The 24080-nt window shown below is 41.6% G+C and overlaps 1 protein-coding gene across 5 annotated transcripts in view; it reads left to right on the forward strand.

Annotated features, from left to right (window-relative positions):
* Nucleotides 1-24080, forward strand: part of tox (thymocyte selection-associated high mobility group box) — a 67925-nt gene that overhangs the window by 35929 nt on the left and 7916 nt on the right. For 2 of the 5 annotated variants that reach the window (XM_061694266.1, XM_061694269.1), the window contains 5 exons: nt 4403-4687; nt 16213-16458; nt 19362-19595; nt 20648-20728; nt 20824-21312. In XM_061694266.1, coding sequence (XP_061550250.1) covers nt 4403-4687; nt 16213-16458; nt 19362-19595; nt 20648-20728; nt 20824-21312 — 1335 coding nt within the window. Of the gene's footprint in view, nt 1-2626; nt 3223-4402; nt 4688-16212; nt 16459-19361; nt 19596-20647; nt 20729-20823; nt 21313-22112; nt 23696-24080 lie in introns of those variants that run through there. The other 3 variants (XM_061694267.1, XM_061694271.1, XM_061694270.1) reach the window with 3 other exon arrangements.

Raw genomic sequence — 24080 nt, forward strand, 5'->3', positions numbered from 1 at the left:
TAGGTGTGAATGTGAGTGCGCATGGTTGTTTGTTTGTATGTGCCCTGTGATTGGCTGGCAACCAGTTCAGCATGTTCTCCTCGTGCCTGTGTGGGTTTTCTCCGGGTACTCGGGTTTCCTCCCACATATCCAAAAAATGCATGGTAGGTTAATTGAAGACTCTAAATTGCCCGTAGGTGTGAATGTGAGTGCGAATGGTTGTGTTTCAATGTGCCCTGCTATTGGCTGGCGACCAGTTCCGGGTGTACCCAGCCTCTCGCCTAAAGATAGCTGGGAAAGGCTCCAGCACGCCCGCAACCCTCGTGAGGATAAGCAGTCTGGAAAATGGATGGATGGATAAATGGTTGTTTTTGAAAATGTATTTAGGTAAAATTATTATCTAACTTTTTCCTGCAATACATTTTAATTGAGTGATTAATTAAGTACAGTTTTTTTTTTTATTTAAGCACAGTGTTAATGTTCAAAGTACATAATGTTACAGTGGAGAATATTAAACATGCTTTACATACAAAAAATAAAACCTCCTATTTGATGAACACTAAGGCCTACTAGGCTACAATTTTATTTGGGTTGGCGAAAGCGTGAGCGAGATGAAAGAGAAATCATGGAGGAGATTAGAAGAGCAAGAGAGCCAACGAGGGGTGGAAGGAGATGGATGGTGCGAGATGAGGAGTAAAAGAGTACGAGAGGGGAGAGACTGGTGTGGCTAGCCAAGCGGAAAAGCTGTCAGTCTCTATAAAAGATCTCCTCAGTCAGATTAGTATGAGAAGGCTTCTCAAATGCTGCCTCTTTCTTTTAGCCCTCATGTCTCTCACTCTTCTCTTGCACAATTCTCTCACTCCATTTCACTCGTGTCGTAGCTCACGGAATAATTAAGCCTATGTAGTTCTCTTTCAGCATATCACAACTTTGATGTATTTTCTTTTTATACACAAGCTATTCCCTTGGGTGTGACTGAGTTTGTACATATAAATTAGTGTGATTGTTTGTTCACAAGTCTTTGATTCAAGGGTGGCAATATCGTTAGTGATAATTACTGGGAGAAAGAAAGAAATATGAGACACAGCACAAAGATACAGTGTAGAACACACTGTTGTAATGACAATGGGCAGTATTTAAATCCCACTTGTTATTGTTTCTGACAGTAATCCTTCATCACACTGAAGTCTCTTTTCCCATATGCAATTTCTATTTTCTCTCTTTTCTATTTTCTCTCTTTTCAATTCTGTCATGATGTAAACCAAAGAACCAATGCTCCCCGTGTTCATCTAAGTTCTGCAACCTTTCCTAAACCTGACTATTTGCACTGGATTGAAAGGAAGAACAAATACATTTCTATCATGAGAATCCATTTTAAATGTTTATTTTCTGTTATTTGATAAGTCGCCAATGAAAAAAAGACGTGGCTTTAGTATCAATCATAAGATTAAAGCCACATCCTTGACAAAATTAGTTTTGCTGACAAAAGCATGTGCGTGGGGGTAATGAAAAGGTGGTGCTTCCCCCTCCCCCCTCAAGTTTCAGTTAATACATCTTCTGAATCTTAAATTGTTTTTTTCAAGCTTTCAACTTATACTGGTAATGTTTTTGCTCTTGGGAAAAAATATAGGCAATGTTGTTCTTAAATTAGTGGGCTTCTTTTACAATTTTGGATGTGGCAAATACATACGTGATAGTTGTAAATGTGTAGTCGAGAGGGACCAACTTCTCATATGTTTGTGTTAGGGCCTGACCGATTAATTGGCTGGCCAATTTAATTGGACGATATTAGCCATTTTCAAAGATGCAAAAATTGGCCGATTTTTGTCATTTTCTTTTTTTTTTTTTTACACATTAGAACACGGGTGTCAAACACATTTATATCGCGGGCGACATCATAGTTATGGTCTCTCTCAGAGGGTCGTTATGATTGGGAAACCATATAAATGTCTACTTAATTACTTTATATTATTACAAAGACACAACATGGATTGATAACTAGTGTTGACCTAAGAAGTTAATGAAAATTGTCTGCTCAACTTATCTTCAGTTTGTTTTAAAAGCGGGTTTGGTAACAAATAATGGTTGCAATGTCTCTTAACATCATCGACGCGCATGATTTGCTTTTGCAGGCTGCATAGCATGAAGTGGAGTGCCTGATCTGGTCCCCGGGCCTTGAGTTTGACACCTGTGCATTAGAACATAAGACAAAGATAATGAATTCAGACAAACATCCATCCATCCATTTTCTGAACCGCTTATCCTCACTAGGGTCGCGCGGGTGTGCTGCAGCCTATCTCAGATGACTTCTGGCGAGAGGCGGGGTACACCCTGAACTGGTCGCCAGCCAATCGCAGGGCACATATAAACAAACAACTATTCGCACTCGCATTCACACCTATGGGCAATTTAGAGTCTTCAGTTAACCTACCAAGCATGTTTGTGAAATGCGTTACAATATATTAAACTCTTATGAGCTATTTTCGTTGTCATCATTATATTTGTCCAAACGAATGTACCTGGAGTTGCACCTAGCTTTATAAATGAACAAGAAACTGAAGAAACAAGTATCTGTTTTTTTTCATGACTATATTAATTATGTTTATATTTATACACACTTTACTCATACTTATTACTCTGTATTTCAAGCTTTCAAGATTTTTAATTCAAGCTTTTAGTGTGAAGTATTCTTGTATTTGACTGAATTAGATTTCTCCCAACTCACTGATGGTGTAGTGGTGCGGGCAGCGTGGGTTCAGTTCCCGCTCAGCGACAGCGTGAATGTGAGTGCGAATGGTTGTCTGTGTCTATATGTGCCCGGCGACTGACTGGCGACCAGTTAAGGGTGACGTCCGCCTTTCGCCGAAGTCATCTGGGATAGGCTCTAGCGCCCCGCGACCCTAACCAGGATAAGCGGTGTTGAAAATGTTGAAATGGATTCCTCCCATTGTAAACAATACAATGTGCACCCAGTCAGTGGCTGGCTGGCCAGTGCTGTTTTTCATTGCGTACAGAGCCACAACACTCAAAAAGTGGACGTATTGGGTCCACTTGGATATTAAGTTGTTTTTCTTTTACATTCGGGTGGATTTTTATTCTTCTCGAACTCCCCGATTTCCGGAGTGCTCTCCGACGATGAGTGTAGCCCCTGTGTCCGCGTTGGAGTGCTTCAAGCTGGGCTTCCGTGCGGCACGCACCTGTGCTTAGTCGTCTCATGCTATCGATGCCATCAATCTCCTGCTGGTAACACTCACTCTCATATGCATGAAATGACAAGTTTCCCTAACAGCACAGGAAAATCCACTGCATAAAACACTGACTTTGTTCACATAGTCTCGTGAGCTGCGGACTCTGAGGTTACGTCCCGTTGGCTAACGCTCAAGGGCTCTTTATACTCCCGACAACGCCCACATTGTATCACGTGACCGACGCATTGGGCCGCGCGGCCCCTCTGCATCACTTGACGCACACACGCAAAAAATTGTTGCTGCACGTAAAATGCCGCGGAGATAATCTCTCGTGATTGGTCCATTTTAGTCACATGCTGTAATGACGTACTCAGCTTTCCCCTTGATTACACATGCCGCCGCCGCTTTCTTGATCGATTTTGCAGCATAATTAAACGTATCATCTGGTCATCTAGGTCCATTTGTTCTAGCAGACACTGTTCCACGATCGCCATTGTTGTAGCTTTGTTCCTTGCTCCGGAAAGGAAAGGAAAAACGGCTACCGGAAATGGAAATGAAGATTCAAAGGCATTGTGTATAGAAGGAGAAGAAGAAGAAGAATCACCTTTGATTGTAATGAACATGCATGCATGCACACGAAATTTGTTCTCTGCATTTTACCCATCAGCAAGCTGAAGCGCCCGGTGGCAGGCGATGATCTTAACCATTGGGCCACGGCTGCCCATACATAATGGTTTGCCTGTAACTTCACTCATTATGTTGCTTATATACTGCACAGATTTTTGGCCTACATCTTTTGCATATTTTGCACTTGAAAATTCCTCTCTGTTGTAACGTTAAACAAATACTAAAAGACCATGTATTGTAAAATAGTCAAATGTTCGAGAAGCTGCCAAATATCAGAATTAGCATCGACTTTAAAAAAAATCCACATCGGTTTGTTTGTATTCAGCTAAATAGACATTCATGAGCAGATCACTGAATTGTTCATGCTCTATTGGCAAAATGATTTGCATTTATGTCATTAAAAATGATTTTTGTGCTTGTAATTTCAATGCTATGTTACACAGTTACACTGCCTCCTACAGGACTGGCATGTATAGTACAGGTTAATTAATTTATGAGGGTTGTGGTTGTGGGAATGTCTTAATATTTTTACAAGTGGATTGTAAAACTATTTGGAATGTATAGCGGAAAGATTTGGATTAATATTTGCTCTATTCCCTTATCTTCAGTCTTATTCAATGGGAGGTTTGGGTGATGATGACTACAACATTCCATCCATCACTCCCCCTACTTTGCCAGACCACATGATGCCCCCGCATCTGCCCCACGATTCCTCAACTGGACCCTATCCCCCTCTGGATACCAACACCAGCTCAACGTCACACCACCCCTACCAGCTACAGGGTATGAATCTGGCGGGAATGCCTGCCAGTCAGGATGGAGCGCCTATACTGAGCCAAGATGGGGGTACATTCAGCCCAGACGGGTCAACCATGACCAGTACTCTATCTGTGGTGAGTGGGACAAAATAATTCACACTTAAAAATGGCATTTTTGTTTTAATTTAAAACTTCCATCCATTCCATCACCGCTTATCCTGGTTAGGGTCACAGGGTGCTGGAACATTTCTCAAACATATCTTATAAGATATACAGTGGGAACGGAAAGTTTTCAGACCCCCTTAAATTTTTCACTCTCTGTTATATTGCAGCCATTTGTTAAAATCATTGAAGTTGATTTTTTTCCTCATTAATGTACACACAGCACCCCATATTGACAGAAAAAAACATTTATTGTTGAAATTTATGCTGATTTATTAAAAAATGCTGTAACACTCGTATATTGAACTCGGGTGCTGTCCATTTCTTCTGATCATCCTTGAGATGGTTCTACAACTTCATTGGAGTCCAGCTGTGTTTGATTATACTGATGGACTTGATGAGGAAAGCCACATCCCTGTCTATATAAGACCTTACAGCTCACAGTGCATGTCAGAGCAAATGAGAATCATGAGGTCAGAGGAACTGCCTGAAGAGCTCAGAGACAGAATTGTGGCAGGGCACAGATCTGGCCAAGGTTACAAAAACATTTCTGCTGCACTTAAGGTTCGTAAGAGCACAGTGGCCTCCATAATCCTACATGGAAGACGTTTGGGGTAACCAGAACCCTTCCTAGAGCTGGCCATGCGGCCCAACTGAGCAACCGGGGGAGAAGAGCCTTGGTGAGAGAGGTAAAGAAGAACCCAAAGATCACTGGCTGAGCTCCAGAGATCCAGTCGGGAGATGGGAGAACGTTCTAGAAAGTCAACCATCACTGCAGCCCTCCACCAGTTGGGGCTAAAAAACCACCTGAAGGACTCCAAGATGGTGAGAAATAAGATTCTCTGGTCTGATGAGACCAAGATAGAATTTGTTGGCCATAATTCTAAGTGGCATGTGTGGAGAAAACCAGGCACTGCTCATCACCTGTCCAATACAGTCCCAAGAGTGAAGCATGGTGGTGGCAGCATCATCCTGTGGGGGTGTTTTCCAGCTGCAGGGACAGGACGACTGAATGAATGCAGCCAAGTACAGGGATATCCTGGACGAAAACCTTCTCCAGAGTGCTCAGAACCGCAGACTGGGCTGCAGGTTCACCTTCCAACAAGACAATGACCCCAATCACACAGCTGAAATACCAAAGGAGTGCCTTCAGAACAACTCCGTGACTGTTTTCTAATGGCCAGCCAGAGCCCTGACTTAAACCCAATTGAGCATCGCTGGAAAAACCTGAAAATGGCTGTCCACCAACGTTCACCATCCAACCTGACAGAAGTGGAGAGGATCTCCAAAGAGGAATGGCAGAGGATCCCCAAATCCAGGTGTGAAAAACCTGTTGCATCATTCCCAAAAAGACTCATGGCTGTATTAGCTTAGGTGCTTCTACTAAAAACTGAGCAAAGGGTCTGAATACTTATAGCTGTGTGACATTTGTTTATTCTTTTTTAATAAATCTGCAAAAATTTAAACAATTCGATTTTTTTCTGTCAATATGGGGTGCTGTGTGTACATTAATGTGGGAAAACTTAAATGTTTTTAGCAAATGGCTGCAATATAACAAAGAATGAAAAATTTAAGGGGGTCTGAAAACTTTCCGTACCCACTGCAATGCTAAATGAAATAGTTTTAGGGTAATATATCATCTTACCAACTACCCTCATAGGAAGAAAGGTTTATACTGAATTTTAACAATATGCAGTTTAAATTTGACAGTCAATTGAAATAGGTGTTTTTCACTGTGACTGTGAGATGTGTGAAATAAGAAGTTTAGCTGTCATTGAAACTGAGGCATGTGTGGGGGTCTGTAAAAGATTTCTCCCATCCTTTGCAAAAAGGAAACTTTCTCACCTGTCAGTCTTAAACTTTCCGTCTCCGTCTGCTGTCTCAGTCTCTATATTAGATGTACCAAGAACTGAAATAGAAGTAGGACATTAGGGCAGAATCTTTTATCAATGTACATTATACAGTATGTCATCTCTATATTTCATCACAATAATGTTCACCCGAGACCTTAATATATCAGAAAATCTTATGAGACTTCAGCATAGTGAGCATCTTAATGATTTTTTTTGTGCGTGATGTCATATAGGGAGAAGGGTACCAGACGTGGGACACACCTCTCTGCTCAGTATAATATGGTCAAGTCCACAATAACTTGACATTAATAAGAAAATAACTTTTTATATTTACACTGGGAAGTGGGAGTTGCTTTTTTTTAAGTTAAAGGTATGAAGTGGCGGCACGGTGGCCGACTGGTTAGAGCGTCAGCCTCACAGTTCTGAGGACCCGGGTTCAATCCCCGGCCCCCACTGTGTGGAGTTTGCATGTTCTCCCCGTGCCTGCGTGGGCTTTCTCCGGGCACTCCGGTTTCCTCCCACATCCCAAAAACATGCATAAATTAGAGAGTCTAAATTTCCCGTAGGTGTGAATGTCAGTGCGAATGGTTGTCTGTGTGTATGTGCCCTGCGATTGGCTGGCAACCAGTTCAGCGTTTACCCCGCCTTCTGCCCAATGACAGCTGGGATAGGCTCCAGCATGCCTGCTACCCTCGTGAGTATAAGTGGCTCAGAAATGGATGGAGGTATGAAGTACAAGTAATGATGGCTCTCTATTAAGGGGGAGTACACTTGGGATGGGAATTGATAAGAATGTAGCAATTCTGATTCAATTTTCTATACTGCTTATTGATCTGATTCTCACCGGGTGAGTGATTGATATATATATATATATATATCCCCATCCATTTTCTTAGCCGCTTCTCCTCACGTGGGTCGCGGGCTATCAGCTATCATCGGGCAGGAGGCGGGGTACACCCTGAACCGGTTGCCAGCCAATCACAGGACACATACAAACAAACAAACATTCTCAGTCACATTCACACCTACGGGCAGCTTAGAGTTGTCAATTAACCTACTCAATCCAACTATTAATCAGGGGTTGATTGGTCATGCCTGGAGAGTGAGGCACAAGGATAACGCAATAGAAAAGCGACTGTTGTTCTGTTACGTCTCGTACGCTACAATAGTCTAGCAACAGAGCTAACACAATACCCCAAAATAACGATATTAAGGATGTTCAATACGACTTTTTTTCAGGCCGATACCAGTACGTGAATACACTCTTGAATACTCACCGATACGATACCAATTTTGATACCACTTGTACTTTTGATATATACAATTTCAAATAACCCAGTAACATATAATTGTGAACAAATAGTTTTTTTTGACGCACATTATGATTCACCAATGTATCAAATCTCCACAGTGTAGCGCCAACTAGTGGCAAGGAGGACTGACTCAATGTCAGATTTTTTTGCCTTAAATATCAGTGGCTGGTATCGGCAGCCTTTGCGAGTACCTAGATACCTAGAAATAAGGCCGGTATGAGCCCGATATCGATACCTGGTATCAATACGCGACCATCCCTAAATTATATACGTGAATGAAAGTGGGTTATATCCTATGCGCGATGTTTTTATATTGAACTACGGTATTCACGCCATGTTGGAAACATTCAGAACAAAAATATACTTATTTTTCTTCGTCTGTCATTTGCCTCTAAGAGGAATCTAAACGGGACTTGACAGGCAAGCAAACCAACAAGTTCTAAGAATCGGGGGGAAAAAAATCTTTTTCTTCTATTTACACTTGTATGACAGTTAAAAATGCCAGAAAGTGCAATGCTTAAAGTTGACTCGACTTCAGTAACCATCGCTCTCCACTCACGTATATTCTATGCATCCATCACGTCATCAAAGCTAAGGGTAAGACCGCATTTATCGTTTTAAAATGTTTATATTATAAAGTACACTGCTGAATTATTTTTTACATTTGTAATGTCATTTAGACATGATCTGCTTGATATCAAGAGTTCCTCTGTTTACCCTAGTTGAGCATAACAACTGCAGACCAACCGAATCTCTCTCAGCTTGCCATTTAATTACTTTTACTTACACACTAGTATACTGCATGTCTACAAATGTGATGTGACAACATGAAAAAATGTTTTACAATAGTAGGCCTCCACAGTTGTAATGGCACTAGATATAAATCCTTTCTCACAACCCTTTTTTAAAATGGTAAAATAAGTTCAGCCCACTCTTAAATTAGGTTACAAGATGATGTTTTCTCTCCTTTCTTTCATTTTTCATTATTCATTTGCAGTTCAGTGGCACTAATCTGTCTCACCTTTTGAGTGTGCAAATTATTATTATTTTTTTTTTTATTGGCTTGAAACTTTTTCCCATGACTATTTATCTCAGGCTCTTCCTTTTTGCATCTTTCTTTCAGTTCTCGCTTTTATATTTCCATATTCCTATACATTTATTGCCGGTCCATGATTTATGGTTGCCTAGCAACTATGCCTGGCTCAGCCTAATCGGGGTGGAGAGAGTGGTATAGAGATTGTGTGTACTGTATGTGTGTTTCCAATAGAACTAAGAAGGTAGGCCTGACCATATTGAGATCCCAGTTGCTCTTTGAAAGGGTTTTGACATATTGTTAATGATTACTGTACCTCACATTCACACTTACATACCGCAGAGCTCCGATGCAAGATTCTGACCTGCAAATTGGGAGAAGCTCAAGGGCATTTTGAGACATGGAAAGAAGAAGGAAGAGCAAACTATCAACCTAAAGATCAGTTCATGGTCACTCTCATTCGTCAGCCCATCTATTTAAATACATTTTTAAACAAAACAAATGGAACCCCACAATTTTATTTACATTGCACTCCATTAACCTTTACTCCAGTAAATGATCGATCAGTGTCAGTATGTTTCTGATAATGACATGCAAATTGAATACACTTTTCTTTTATCGTATTTCATTTTGAGATTTTGACTCAAGTTATCCATCAATGAATCAAACTTTATTTGTAAGCGCTTTTCATACAGAAAAATGCAACACAAAGCGCTTTACATTAATTAAAAATATAAAATCAAACCCGCCCGCTGCTTGTCCACGAGGATACAGATACGCACATGCACATACATACAGGTTGTAAAAAAGAATACTGTAATGACCCAATAAGCTGAGGTTGAGTACAGAGCATCCAGAATTTTTTACGTTGACTTGGGCACAAAACTGAATTGAATAACGAGCGCTGTATTGTGGCAGTGAACTCACCACAGCTCATTTTACAGGTTAGCTGCAGTTTTGCATAGTGAACAAATCTTCAGTTAGGGCCTTCAAACTGTTTCATGCCACTCATAGTTAAAGTTTACTGTCAAAGTAAACATGAAAAAGAGAATTACATGTTATGTATTTAATACAACCACATAAATTTGCCTTTAAGTCTGCTAGCCTAATGTTAACACATAATGGGAAATGCCATAGACCTATTAGACGGGCTAAAGAATATCATCTTTGTGGAGGTGTTATAACACTTTTATATCCATCCACCCATTTTCTGAGCCGCTACTCCTCACGCAGGTCGCGGGCGTGCTGGAGCCTATCCCAGCTATCATCGGGCAGGAGGCGGGGTACACCCTGAACTGGTCATCAGTCAATCGTGGGGCACATAGAAACAAACAACCAGTCGCACTCACATTCACATTAGTATATTTGAGCAAAAAAAAAAAAAGCAGTGCAGCAACATGTAGACAGTCAACATAACAATATGCACAAGCATACATTCTTTATCTTCTGCGAAAAACGACTAATATTCCTGCTGATTACTAAGTCACTTACAGTAGTTGAGTGAAACCTGACTGTATTGTACTGCCGCCTGGTGGCCAAGTCACACACACCAGAAGAAGCATCAATGAATTAATTATGATGCACTAATCGTTATTAATGTATGTATATATGTTATATTACTGTATGTTGTCCATCCATCCATTGTCAACACCGCTTATCCTGGTTAGGGTCGCGGGATGCTGGAGCCTATCCCAGCTGACTTCCGTCAAAATACTGTATGTAGTGTAGTACAATATTATATATATTATAGAGTGCTATTTTTCTTATTTAGAAATACATTACAAAAAATGTTGTTGTTGGACAGAGGCTGAAATGTATTAATGGCATTTCCATTAATCTCAGTGGGTAAAGATGATTTGCGATACTAGTGTTTTGAGTTATGATTGTGGTCATGGAACAAATTAAACTTCTATCTTAAGGCAACACTGCATATATCCTTTTTTAAAAATAAACAGTACAGTACCGCAACCCCACAAAAACCAGATTCTCATATGACCGCCGAACGTTTCGTGATGAATCCAAAACAAAACAATCTTCGCTCTCCTGTTTCTTATTTAGACAACCAGGGTAAAGGTTAGCCTTGTAAAAAAGTTAAAAACAAACTGACTTTTTTTTATCTACAGTCAGGTCCAAACAACTTGTTGTGTGCCCCTGAAGACTGAGGTACTGTACATGAAATGGCTGTAATCTCTCAATGTTACCATTATCACCATTTCAAAATCCCTTTGGTGGTAAATAAAGGCAAACACCTAACAACTCTCACTGTCCAAGTACATTTGGACCTGTACACAGTATATGTTTAGAATATTTTGTGTATGTTTGACAAAATGACAACAAACAAATAATCATCAAAATGGATTAAATGGAGCGTTAAAGGGTATTTAGGCAAAGGTAGAGTCTCAACCGACCAAATGCCAAACCACTATTAATATTTTTTTCTACATCTTGGCTCGCAAATGCATCATTATGATGCCTTCTCCCTTGTTAGACCACTGACACTTGCCGTTCCATCTACATTGTAAATACCACGTCTGCATTCAGAGACCGCAGCCGGTAATCAGGTTCTGGTAATGTGTTCCCACGAGGGGGACAGCACACCAGACCGCATCCGCTATTAGGTGATGCGTTCTAAGAGGAAACTGTGAACGTATGCATCGAGCAACTGCCATCTGAATATATGTGAAATGAGGTGTCAAGGTTCCACCGGACGTTAGCTACCATAACTTTTGCTTTCCTTAGAAATGGGCAGAAAATGTAATGCACTGATGACGTAAGAATACTAAATTGTTATGGCACAGTTATTAAGTACAGTGACAAACGAATTTATGAGGCCACCACCTATTTGTCTCGGCATCATTAAGTGCTTTATCGTGGACTGATTAATATCGTTACTACCTTTTATGAACACTCTTCTTTCAATTTATTGTCAAAATGGCTGTGGCGAAAATGGTCTATTTTGTATAAATGAGTTCAGACGCGCTGACATTTTATTCCTTTGTTGTCAAGATTTATTATTAGATTCACCGTCTCTGGGGAAACAGTTGTTTTGAAAGACAACACTGCGCAGTAAAACATGACTGTCTTCACAAAGGTGGGGTAGTAAAAGTGTACTAACCCATGTAAATAGAATTCAAACAAATTATAAAGGACCTGGATACATTGCACGGGGAGTAATTATAGCTACTTCTCTGGAGGGTAATAAAACTATATTGACGTACCTGCGCATTACCATTAACTGATGAAATAAATGACTTTATATGGAGCTTATTTTCTCACTTGCTTTGCCTGTTGCCATGGTTACCTCAGATGTCATTAGTTTCTGTTTGAGAGGTCACGATGAGCTACATTTGATGTAGCTTCAATAGTATTTTGTCCTTCTATTCAGTCAGTATATTGCCATTCTATATTATGCATACAATATATGTTGCACTTTGTGGGTGTTTTCCCATTTAATTTTCTTTTTTTTTTAAAGTCATATCAGCAGTTAGTTACATCAGTTATTGAATTGCATGTAAATTCGTCCCGATTTAAATTGTATGCATGAGATTTCTTGAATGATCTTGTTGTTTACCTATCTGAAGTGTTTGATGGTACCTTTGACTAGCTTTCCCTTTCCTTCCTTATATTCTCTCATCTGGGTAAGAGGTCAAAGGAGCACAGTTGTGCGCTTTTCTGTCTGGCCAGATTCTTCCATCTACTCAAGTCTGTCATTTACTGCTATAAAATGTGGGGGTTCCCTGTCAAATCTGGTCTTCTGCATATTTAGAGGCTGTAGTGTGTCAAGTGGCCTAGGAAGGTTAAACATTATATTCCAGTTGACGTTTGGGTGCAGAATGTACACCACACGTACAATTTTTTAAATTATTTTTATTGTAAAAGAGAAATTATCGTAAAAGAGACATCCAGAAAGCTATTGAATGTATGGAGAGAGTCAGAACTAAAGATTCTATAAAATTCTCATTCTATGTATATTACACACAATACATTACAGTACACCGTATATAATATACATGGCAGGGGTTGCTAGAGAGATAGCATCTTGTATGCGGTAAATGAAAGTAACGGCCAGTGTTAAAGGAAAAGCCTTTGGAGTTTTTGCAAAGAAAAAAAAAATGTGACCACAAGATTTCAATGCCAGTCCATTAAATATGTCTAGGTGAAATAACAGTTGGTCAGTGGCATAAAATAGGTAGGGGACCCCTTATCTAGCACGATAGGCACACCCACTTTTTTTTTTTTTTTGATGGATGTCCAAACATGCATTCGGTCATAAGCACAGTATTCTGTTTAAATTACTTTCATTTGATTTATGTCATACAAAATTTAAAAAGCATGCTCTCCTTCAATGTGGAAGTGTAGCTGAACCGTCCTGCAAGTCCCGACTGGCCGACTAAACACTACAGTACATCAGCTACATAAGCAGCTTTCAAATGTAGTTCCATATCTTTTACACAGATTTTGTTCCAGGATTTCCACACAGCCTTCTTCTTTTCCTTTGGGCTTGTCCCTTTAGGGGTCTCCACAGCGCGTCATCCTTTTCCATGTAAGCCTGCAAGTCTCCTGCATCCTTCTCTCGAACACCAACTGCCCTCATGTCTTCCCTCATGACATCCATCAACCTTCTCTCACCACTGTCTTATAAACTTTGCCCTTCATCCTAGCAGAGACTCTTCTGTCACATAACACACCTGACGCCTTCCTCCACCCGTTCCAACCTCCTTGGACCCGTTTCTTCACTTCCTGACCACACTCACCATTGCTCCGGACGGCTGACCCCAAGTAAATAAAGTCCTCCACCCTTGCTATCTCTTCTCCCTGTAGCCCCACTCTTCCCCCACCACCCCTCTCATTCATGCACATATATTCTGTCTTACTTCGGCTAATCTTCATTCCTCTGCTTTCCAGTGCATGCCTCCATCTTTCTATCTGTTACCCCACCTGTTCCCTGCGTTCACTGCAGATCACAATGTCATCTGCAAACATCATGGTCCACGGAGATTCCAGTCTAACCTCATCTGTCAACCTATCCATCACCACTGCAAACAGGGAGGGGCTCAGGGCTGATCCCTGATGCAGTCGCACCTCCACCTTAAATTCCTCTGTCACACCTACAGCACACCTCACCGCTGTTCTGCTGCCCTCGTACATGTCCTGTATTATTCTAACATACTTATCTGTCACTCCAGACTTCCACATGCAGTACCACAGTTCCTCTCTGGGTACACTGTCATAGGCTTTCTCTAGATCTACAAAGACACAATGTAGCTCCTTCTGACCTTCTCTGTACTTTTTCATCAAGGTCCTTAAGGCAAATATCTGTGGTACTCTTTCTAGACATGAAACCATACTGTTGTTCGCAAATACTCACTTCTGTCCTGAGTCTAGCCTCCACTACTCTTTCCCGTAACTTCATTGTGTGGCTCAACAACTTTATTCCTCTAAAGTTCCCACAGCTCTGCTTAAAATTTGGCACCAGCACACCTTTCCTCAATTCCTCAGGCATCTTCTCACGCGCTAGAATTATATTGAATTAGCTGGTCAAAAACTCCACAGCCACCTCTCCTAGATGCTTCCATGCCTCCACAGGAATGTCATCAGGACCAACTGCCTTTGTAGTTTCTAACTTCCCCCTTACTAATCATTGCCACTCTCTGGTCCTCCACACTTGCTTCTTCTACTCTCCCTTTCCTCATTCATCAACTCCTCAAAGTATTCTTTCCATCTATCTAGCACACTACTGGCACCAGTCAACATATTTTCATCTCTATTCTTAATCACCCTAACCTGCTGCACATCCTTCCCATCTCTATCCCACTGTCTGGCCAACCTGTATAGATCCTTTTCTCCTTCTTTAGTGTCCAACTTGGCATACATGTCATCATATGTCTCTTGTTTGGCCTTTGCCACCTCTACCTTTGCCCTATGTCGCATCTCAATGTATTCCTTTCGCTTCTATACATAACACCCTCAATTTCAAGTTTCAGCCTCATCACTCGATCTGATATTCTTTTCATCTCCAAGACATTCTTAGCCAATTCTTCTTTTAAAATAACCCCGACTCCATTTCTCTTCCCAGCTACACCATGGTAAAATAATTTAAACCCTGCCCCTAAACTTCTAGCCTTACTGCCTTTCCACCTGCTCTCCTGGACATGCAATATATCAACCTTTCTCCTAATCATCATGTCAACCAACTCCCGAGATTTTCCTGTCATAGTCCCAAAATTCAAAGCCCCCACATTCAGTTCTAGGCGCTGTGCTTTCCTCTCCTCTTTCTGCCGAAGAATCCACTTTCCACCTCTTCTTCTTCTTCGACTTCGACCCACAGTAGCGGAATTTCCACCGGCGCCCTGCAGGTTGACTGCGGCGGTGGCGGATGTTGTTAACCCGGGCCACGGCCGATCCGGTATGGAATTCTTTGGATCAACGCTCATATTTGTTTGGCAAAGTTTTAAGCCGGATGCCCTTCCTGACGCAACCCTCTGCATTTATCCGGGCTTGGGACCGGCCTACAGTTTGCACTGGCTTGTGCCCACCCATAGGGCTGCATTGATTTCCACACAGCCTACGTTGTCAATGAATCACACCTCTTTGGTGTTTCCATATTTCGCCACATCTTCCACGTGGTGCACAAGTCAAGGCAGTTAAAAAAGGACTGAGGCACCAACAGTTGAATAGGGCCTTGGAGCGCAGACACAAAGTTAAATCCGCACACGGACACAATGGCAATTTGATTTCTTCTATCAATTTTAATTATTGCAGACTAATAGTGAATCTGCATTAGGGGCCATGCTCAACCAGACGGCACTATTTGTTGACATATTTCATATTTAGTTCATGAAAGTGCAGCAAAAATCTACAACTGCATTTGTCCTTTAATCAATAATGTCATTTATGTGTCTTGTTTAACTTTTTGTTGCCATTGGCTCTCTGTCCAAGGGCATGACCAGCCCCTAGTTTGGCATTCAAACATTGTAGTGGATGGGGCTGGAGTACGCCATTTTAAATGTTTCTACTGTGTAGTTATGATTGCACCATATGAACCAGACGTGTGGCATGTCCACGAAAAATAATCAAACAATTCTGATCCCCAGTTGCAAAATTTTATCATGAATCATAAATTGTTATTTTGATTATGTGCACTTTCAAGAGAATTTTGATTGAGGATCTAAAGCACTTCAGACAGTAGGAGGAGTGTACTGTAGTTTTCTGAGTCAATGTAAAAACGTCACAAAGTCAAACTCGAAACTTGAAATTTGCCACAGTTAAGCACCCTTTTTACTTCTTATCTTCAAACAGATGCAGCAGATGGTAAACTCTGATTCTCGGTTTACCAGCAGCCAACAGCCCATTGAAGCGGCGCTCGGACCCAAAAATCCGTCAGGCATGACCCAAGCGAGTCAGTTGTCCACTATCAACCAATCCCAGCTGGGACTCAGTGGGAACTCTGTTACCCACAATTCTCCATCTCCTCCTGGAAGTAAATCAGCTACGCCATCTCCGTCCAGCTCAGCACATGAGGACGACAATGATGATGGATTCAGGGTAAACAAACACATAGTAAAATACACAAATTAGCAGTTTTTTTGGGGGGAGATTTGTGTGTGCATGTGCATGCATAAATGCACACTTGAGATAATACACTCATTCCCCCACCACATAAATAAATGTAAATCAGCTCCCTCCTTTTTGGGTGACTCATACTGAAAAAAACTTGTTATTGCTGATATTCTGGGGAAATTAAACAGTTACAGTTCTGCGGAGTAATATTTACCATCTTTTTTTCTCCATTTCTCCCAGGGTATTATGGACAAAATGAGAAAGTAATATTGACTTTAGGCAAGGTGGAAAATTACATTTTTAAAAATTCACTCCCACGTGTTTAAAAAGTGACTGCTTATGTGAAGTTATGGATAGGGGTGACACTGCACAATAGTCAGTAGTATTATTTGCTCAAATGATAATTATGAATTTCTGATGAACAAATTTTTTCGATTCACCTTGCAGTAAAATCTTCAAAGGATGAGCAAAGACAAAATGATGAACAGTAGATGTGAAACAAAAAATGCAGTATTGCATGCGCAGTACTTAGTATATACAGCATGCATCCGGCAGTGTGTCATCAATGCTCTTTGCTTGCTGTAATCACTGTAATGAGTCAAATACACAGTTCCGATGTTGTGTATGCACACACAAGTTGCATTTCATTCTCAAGTTTAATTAAGAAGATTTAAGCACCAAGGAACAATAAAAAAAGGTTCTAGACAAACACAAATTATCCTTCACCAGTGGCGGTTCGAGAATGTTTTACCTGGGGTGGCAGGAGGTTCAATTTGGAGGCCTTCTGGAAAACCCTTCTGCCTATGTATAATGCATTTTTACAATGCATGATTTTGCTTCTACCCATATGATCAAAGCATGAAGTATTATCTGTATTTTGTTAGTTTTTTCAAAGAATTATTCTGAAGTTAAGCACTTTATTTTAACACGTAATACTTTCTTTTTATTTACATGCTCTTATTTTGAAATTCACAGCCCTACTTTTATTTAGTAAATGAGAAAACACAGTTGTGGTCATATGTTTGATTTCCCGAGCAGAATTTGTACGAAGGGTACAATTCTTTAAAGAAAACATGAAGGGCCAGGCAAAACACATTGAATTTTATTTTAATGGGATTCAAATTAACTGTCAAGCATTTCAGAAAAGCATAATCAAAAAAAAAAAAACTTAACCGTAAAGACATTAATGATGGTTGTTGTTCAATCTTGTCGTATTTATATTAAAAAAAAAAAAACATTTTCACAAATTTTAATAAGGTATGTAAACTTATGAACACAAATGTACATATTATGTAGTGAAAGTGCAATGAAAGTGTAGGCTACACCTTTTTCATAACCTCTAGGTGGCGGTGGTATATTAGAATGAAAGTGTACACCTTTCTCATAACCTCTAGGTGGCGGTGGTATATTGGAATGAAAGTGTACACCTTTCTCATAAGCTCTAGGTGGCAGTGGCCTATTGGAATGAAAGTGTACAGCTTTTTCATAACCTCTAGATGGCGGCATACATTTATAAAATGGGAAAGTTTGTTTCATTTTCCCCTATACCTATGTGTAATGCGCAACATTGACTTTTGAAATTTTTTTTTGGGGGGGTGGTGTTAATGTTAAATTATACACGAGAAATTACATTAATTGTTTATGGCAATAAAGCAAAAAGGATTGCTGTTAGTAAATACCTGAAGTCACTCTTTTTAAAAACCTAAGACCAAGTCCAAAACCTTAGTGTTCTAATAGATTTCGACCTGACTTTTAACAGTCATATCAAATCAATCACTAAAACTGCCTTCTACCATCTGAAGAACATATCCAGAGTGAAGGCTTGCATGTGCCAAGTAGAACAGGAGAAGCTCATCCATGTTTTTATCTCAAGTAGACTTGACTATTGTAATGGTCTTCTGACAGGACTCCCCAAAGAGCATTAAACAGCTGCAGCTCATTCAGAATGCTGCAGCTCGGGTTCTGATCAGAACAAAGAGGTCAGAGCATATTACTCCAATTCTAAAGTCTTTACACTGGCTCCCAGTCAGCTTCAGAATAGATTTTTAAAGTTCTGCTACTGCTATATAAATCATTAAATGGTCTAGGTCCTGCCAGCACGGTGGGCGACTGGTTAGCACATCTGTCTCACAGTTCTGGGGACTGGGGTTCAAATCCCGGCCGCGCCTGTGTGGAGTTTGCATGTTCTGCCCGTGCCTGGGTGGGTTTTCTCCGGGCACTCCACTTTCCTCCCATATCCGTGTGTGATAGTTTGATTGAAGACTCTAAATTGCCCGTCGGTGTGAATGTGAGTGCGACTGGTTGTTTGTTTCTATGTGCCCTGCGACCGGTTCAGGGTGTACCCCGCCTCCCGCCTGAAGATAGCTGGGATAGGCTCCAGCAGCCCACGACCCTAGTGAGGATACGTGGTAATGACAATGGATAGCTGGATGGATGGATGGTCTAGGTCCTGAATACATGAAAGAAATGCTGATGAAATATAAATCCATATCTCCAGATCTCTGAGATCGACAGACTCAGGTCAAATCGTAGAGCAGTCCAAAGCAAACATGGTGAAGCAGCATTTAGCTGTTATGCTGCACACAAATGGCCGGCACGGCGGCCGACTGGTTAGCACATCCGCCTCACAGATCTGGGGACCGCGGTTTAAATCCCGGCCCCGCCTGTGTAGAGTTTGCATGTTCTCCCGGTACCTGCGTGGCATCAATATGGGGTGCTGTGTGTCCATTAATGTGGAAAAAATGAACTTAAATATTTGAGTTTAGAAAATTGCTGGAATATAAAAAATAATGAAAATTTTAAGGGGGTCTGAATACTTTCCGTACCCATTGTATATCATATCTTTATACTGCTTCCTTTGCTAATATCATCCTCCTTTGTTTAAGCAGGGCAATGGAGGTGAGAAACGACCAGCAGCGTTTGACATCTCCAAGAAACCCAAGACGCCAAAGAAGAAGAAGCGAAAGGACCCCAATGAGCCAGTGAAGCCGGTGTCTGCCTACGCCTTGTTCTTCAGGGACACTCAAGCTAACATTAAGGCCCAGAACCCCAACGCCACCTTTGGAGAGGTGTCAAAGATTGTAGCCTCCATGTGGGATGGCCTGGGAGAGGAACAGAAACAGGTATTTTATTTCAAGTCTGATTTGGTTATTTTCAGTTTTTTGTAATCAATGGTCCATCAAGCTTTAGCATTAATGTGGCATCGCTGACATCAGAATGTGAAGGAATTAAAAAGCATAACCATCCATCCATTCATTTTCAATACCCCTTATCCTCATTAGGGTTACGGGTCAGCTAGAGCCTAGCCCAGCTGATTTGGGGGCGAGAGGTGGTGGAAACACCCTGGACTGGTCACCAGCATCATAGGGCACATATAGGGTAGGCCAGTGAGTCTCAACTGTTGGGCCGGGACCCAAAATTGGGTCCCGGCCCAACAGTCATAATTCAGAGGGGATTCCCATCGCAGATTAGCCTTGTGCTTAAAATTTTTAATTTTAACAATAAAGAATTGCGGTTGAACTCCAAATTGTGCAACTTCAGGTGCGTTCCACATTACATTCACAATAACTGGATCCAGAGAGCGCATACCTGACAAGTCAGCTGTATTGGACCAGCATGGAGACCATAATTTATAGTTACAGGATATTTTCTGAGCATATGCATCCATACATCCATCCATCCATTTTCCTTACCTTGTCCCCCCAAGGGTCACAGGTGTGCTGGAGCCTATCCCAGCTGACTCTGGGCGAGAGTCAGGGTACACCCTGAACTGGTCACCGGGCAATCGCAGGGCACACATAAACAAACAATCAGTCGCACTCACATTCACACCTATGGGCAATTTAGAGACTTCAATCAATCTACCATGCATATTTTTGGAATGTGGGAGGAAACCCTCCGAGAACCCGGAGAAAACTCACGCAGGCACGGGAAGAACACGCAAACTGCACACAGACGAGGCCGGATTTGAACCCAGGTCCTCAGAAGTGTGAGGCAGATGTGCTAAAGTCTCATCCACCGTACCACCTCATATGCATGTAAACACCTACTTCTATAACTGTACAATACTACAGTACATGTGTGCTTAATGGTTCAATTGCATATGCATAAAGTGGTTTGAGTGTAAGCAGTGGTACGGTGGTGTCAAAATGATATGTTATGTTTGTGCCTGAAGGCGTATAAGAAGAAGACAGAGACCGCAAAGAAGGAGTATCTGAAACAATTGGCTGCCTACAGGGCCAGTCTGGTCTCGCAGGTATAGCACACGCATACACACACACACACGCATTCATACACATTGTGATGCCTCCAAGACATGACAATAAAGTGATTGTCTTTTTCATTCTACAGAGTTACAACGATCCATCTGAGATGAAGCCGCCCCACTCTTCCTCATCATCGTCCTCTTCGTCCTCCGCCTCCATGTTCACATCCAAGCCATCTGTCTACACAGGCCAGCACCCTTCCTCCAGCTCACTGGCCCACCCGCTCCCACCCCCCCAGCACCCAGGCATTTACATGCCATACCCTCACCCGTCAAACCTCACCCACCATCCCTCGAACCCCGGCCTCGGACACCCTCACCTGCCCCCACCGCACGCTCAGATCCATCCCCAGCTCCATGCCCTGTCCTCAAGAGGGACCGTGCCACGGCCCAGTTTGCCTCACCAGGGAGGGCTGTCCCTTGGCGGTGTGGTGCAAGCCTCCACCCCACCTCATCAGGTCAGCCCTCCGCTCCACAGCCAGGCACACCTGGGGGGGCTACACAGTCCACACCAGCAGCATCAACAGCTCAGCGGTCACTCACTGGGGATGTCACACTCTCCAGCCATCACACAGGTCAGCACCTATTAACACCTATAAAAGTCATGTAATGTGTTCAAGCACTTCACGCAAGCAACTTTTAACAATGGCTTAACACTGCAAACACAACACAGGTGCCTGAGTTGGTCCTCCAATAATTATAGACGCCTAAAGTAATTGCTATATGGTTCCTTTGTCAGTAAAAGATAATCATAAATTATGATGCATTCAAAACAGACAAGCACCACTTAGACCAGGGGTGTCCAAACTTCTTCTATCAAGGGCCACATACAGAACATCCATCCATCCATTCATTTTCCGAGCCGCTTATCCTCACTAGGGTCGCGGGATTGCTGGAGCCTATCCCAGCTATCTTCGGGCAGGAGGCGGGGTACACCCTGAACTGGTTGCCAGCCAATGGCAGAGCACAAAAACAAATAAAATAAAACAAAATATTCCCTGGTCAAAGTTCAGTAGACCTAAACTTAAAGTTCAATTTTAGGACAGAGTTTTGCCTTTAAAAGGTTTATTTAAAAAAAAAAATAATAATAATAATAATAAAAATAATTCAACAGAAGTGCACATCTTTCTTTTCTGCTAAAACAACAACAAAGTTAAATGGTCATTCAAAAGAGATAAAACTCCCAAGTACCCTTAGCAAACACCATTCTGTACATAAGGCCATAACATTTTGAACATCTTCGTGCATAAAATAGCACAACCATTGGCCTCACAATACCTCAGTGACTACTTCCTCTCGTTCAGCCAGTTGCTAAGACAAACTAGCCTGTTCACATTACCAGAGCTCAAGGCAGCTCTCTTTTTTGTAAATACAGTATGTGACCTGCAAGTGAGAACAGCCTCTCACATGGAACAGAAGATACTTGCGGGCCAGGACAGACAGATGTGGGTGAGTCCCTGCTCGTCAGTTTCGTTGATGGTTGCCCTGCTACACTCGTCTGAATCAGAGTCTGAAATAAACTGAAGAGAGAAAGAAGCTCTTTTTCTGTGCTGGCTCCTGTGTGATGGTATCCTTCCACTGTTCCAGTATGGCCTCAAGGCTGGTCCAAACCTCTGCTCACTCTCCCCTTGCAAGACATTTTAAATACTCAAAGCGTGGGTCAAGCACAGTGTTCATCTTGAGCCATTCATGGTTGAGTGTAGTTACACGTTGAGATAAATCCTTTGGGAATGCAGTCTTGAATTTCACAGTGTAGGTTGAGACGGAAGCATCTCGTCAGTGCAAGACACATGAAAGCCCACATGGAGTTTGATAAAAAAACACATGAAGAACTCCAAGATGTTGAGAAATAAGATTCTCTGGTCTGATAAGACCAAGATGGAAATTGTTGGCCTTAATTCTAAGTGGCATGTGTGGAGAAAACCAGGGACTGCGCATCACCTGTCCAATACAGTCCCAACAGTGAAGCATGGTAGTGGCGGCATCATGCTGGGTGTGTTTTTTAGCTGCAGGACACAGGGAGACTGGTTGCAATTGAAGGAAAGATGATTGCGGCCAAGTACAGGGATATCCTAGACGAAAACCTTCTCCAGAGTGTGCGCAACCTCAGATTGCGCCGAAGGTTTACCTTAGAAAAAGACAATGACCCTAAGCACACAGCTAAAATACCGAAGGAGTGGCTTCAGAACAACTCTGTGACTATTTTTGAATGGCCCAGCCAGAGCCCTGACTTAAACCCAATTGAGCATCTCTGGAAGGACCTGAAAATGGCTGCCCACTGTTCACCATCCAACCTGACAGAACTGGAGAGGATCTGCAAGGAGGAATGGCAGAGTACCGCAAATTCAGGTGTGAAAAACTTGTTGCATCATTCCCAAAAGATTCATGGTTGTATTAGCTCAAAAGGGTGCGTCTACTAAATACTGAGCAACGGGTCTGAATACTTATAGCTGTGTGATATTTCAGTTTTTCTATTTTCATAAATCTGCAAACATTTCAACAATTTAGATTTTTTTTCTGTCAGTATGGGGTGCTCTGTGTACATTAAAGAGGAAAATATTATGTGTGTGTGTGATTTTAGCAAATGGCTGCAATATAAAAGAGTGAAAAACTTAAGGGGGTGTGAATGCTTTCTGTACCCACTGTGTGTGTGTGTGTGTGTGTGTGTGTGTGTGTGTGTGTGTGTAAAATCTATGTATGTATGTATATGTACTCCTTGTGGTTATAGGTGAGCATTGTAAACAAGAGCTGAAAAAAGTCTGCTACCTCCGATAATATCACAAACAAAACACTGTAATCGCCAACTCACAGAGCCTCTTTGATTAACTCAATATAATATGTTTTGTTTAGTTTCTGTTTTCAGCCATGCAGGGTGGCTGGGGACCCTGATCTACAGTTTATTAGAATCAATATTGAAATCATAAGCACCGTCGGGGGGGGGGGATTGTTCTGGCTGCAGCGAGTCTTCATGTCAATGCCGTATGACAACGTTAGCACGCTGCATAAGAAGTAAAGTAATAAAAACAGAGAAAAGAAAAGACTGTGACAGTGGCAGTTTAAATGTATTTGATTTGTTGAAATGTTTTTACAATATTGTTAGTACATGTGGCGTATATTGTAGGGCTGCCACAATCGAATCTTTTTAGAATTGATTACCCTATAGATATTTCTTTGAGTACTGGAGTAATCGCTGAAACCCCCGCCCCCAATCTAAATGTCGCTCGCTACTTTTATTTATGAATTATTGCTTATTTATCAGCTATTTCGTGCACGAGACTACAACTTTGACTTCCGTATCGGGCGCTGTTTGCGTCAAACCAGTTTAAGTGCTACTGACGTTTAA

The sequence above is a fragment of the Phycodurus eques genome, chromosome 13, assembly GCF_024500275.1.
Source record: "Phycodurus eques isolate BA_2022a chromosome 13, UOR_Pequ_1.1, whole genome shotgun sequence".
Lineage (NCBI taxonomy): Eukaryota > Metazoa > Chordata > Actinopteri > Syngnathiformes > Syngnathidae > Phycodurus > Phycodurus eques.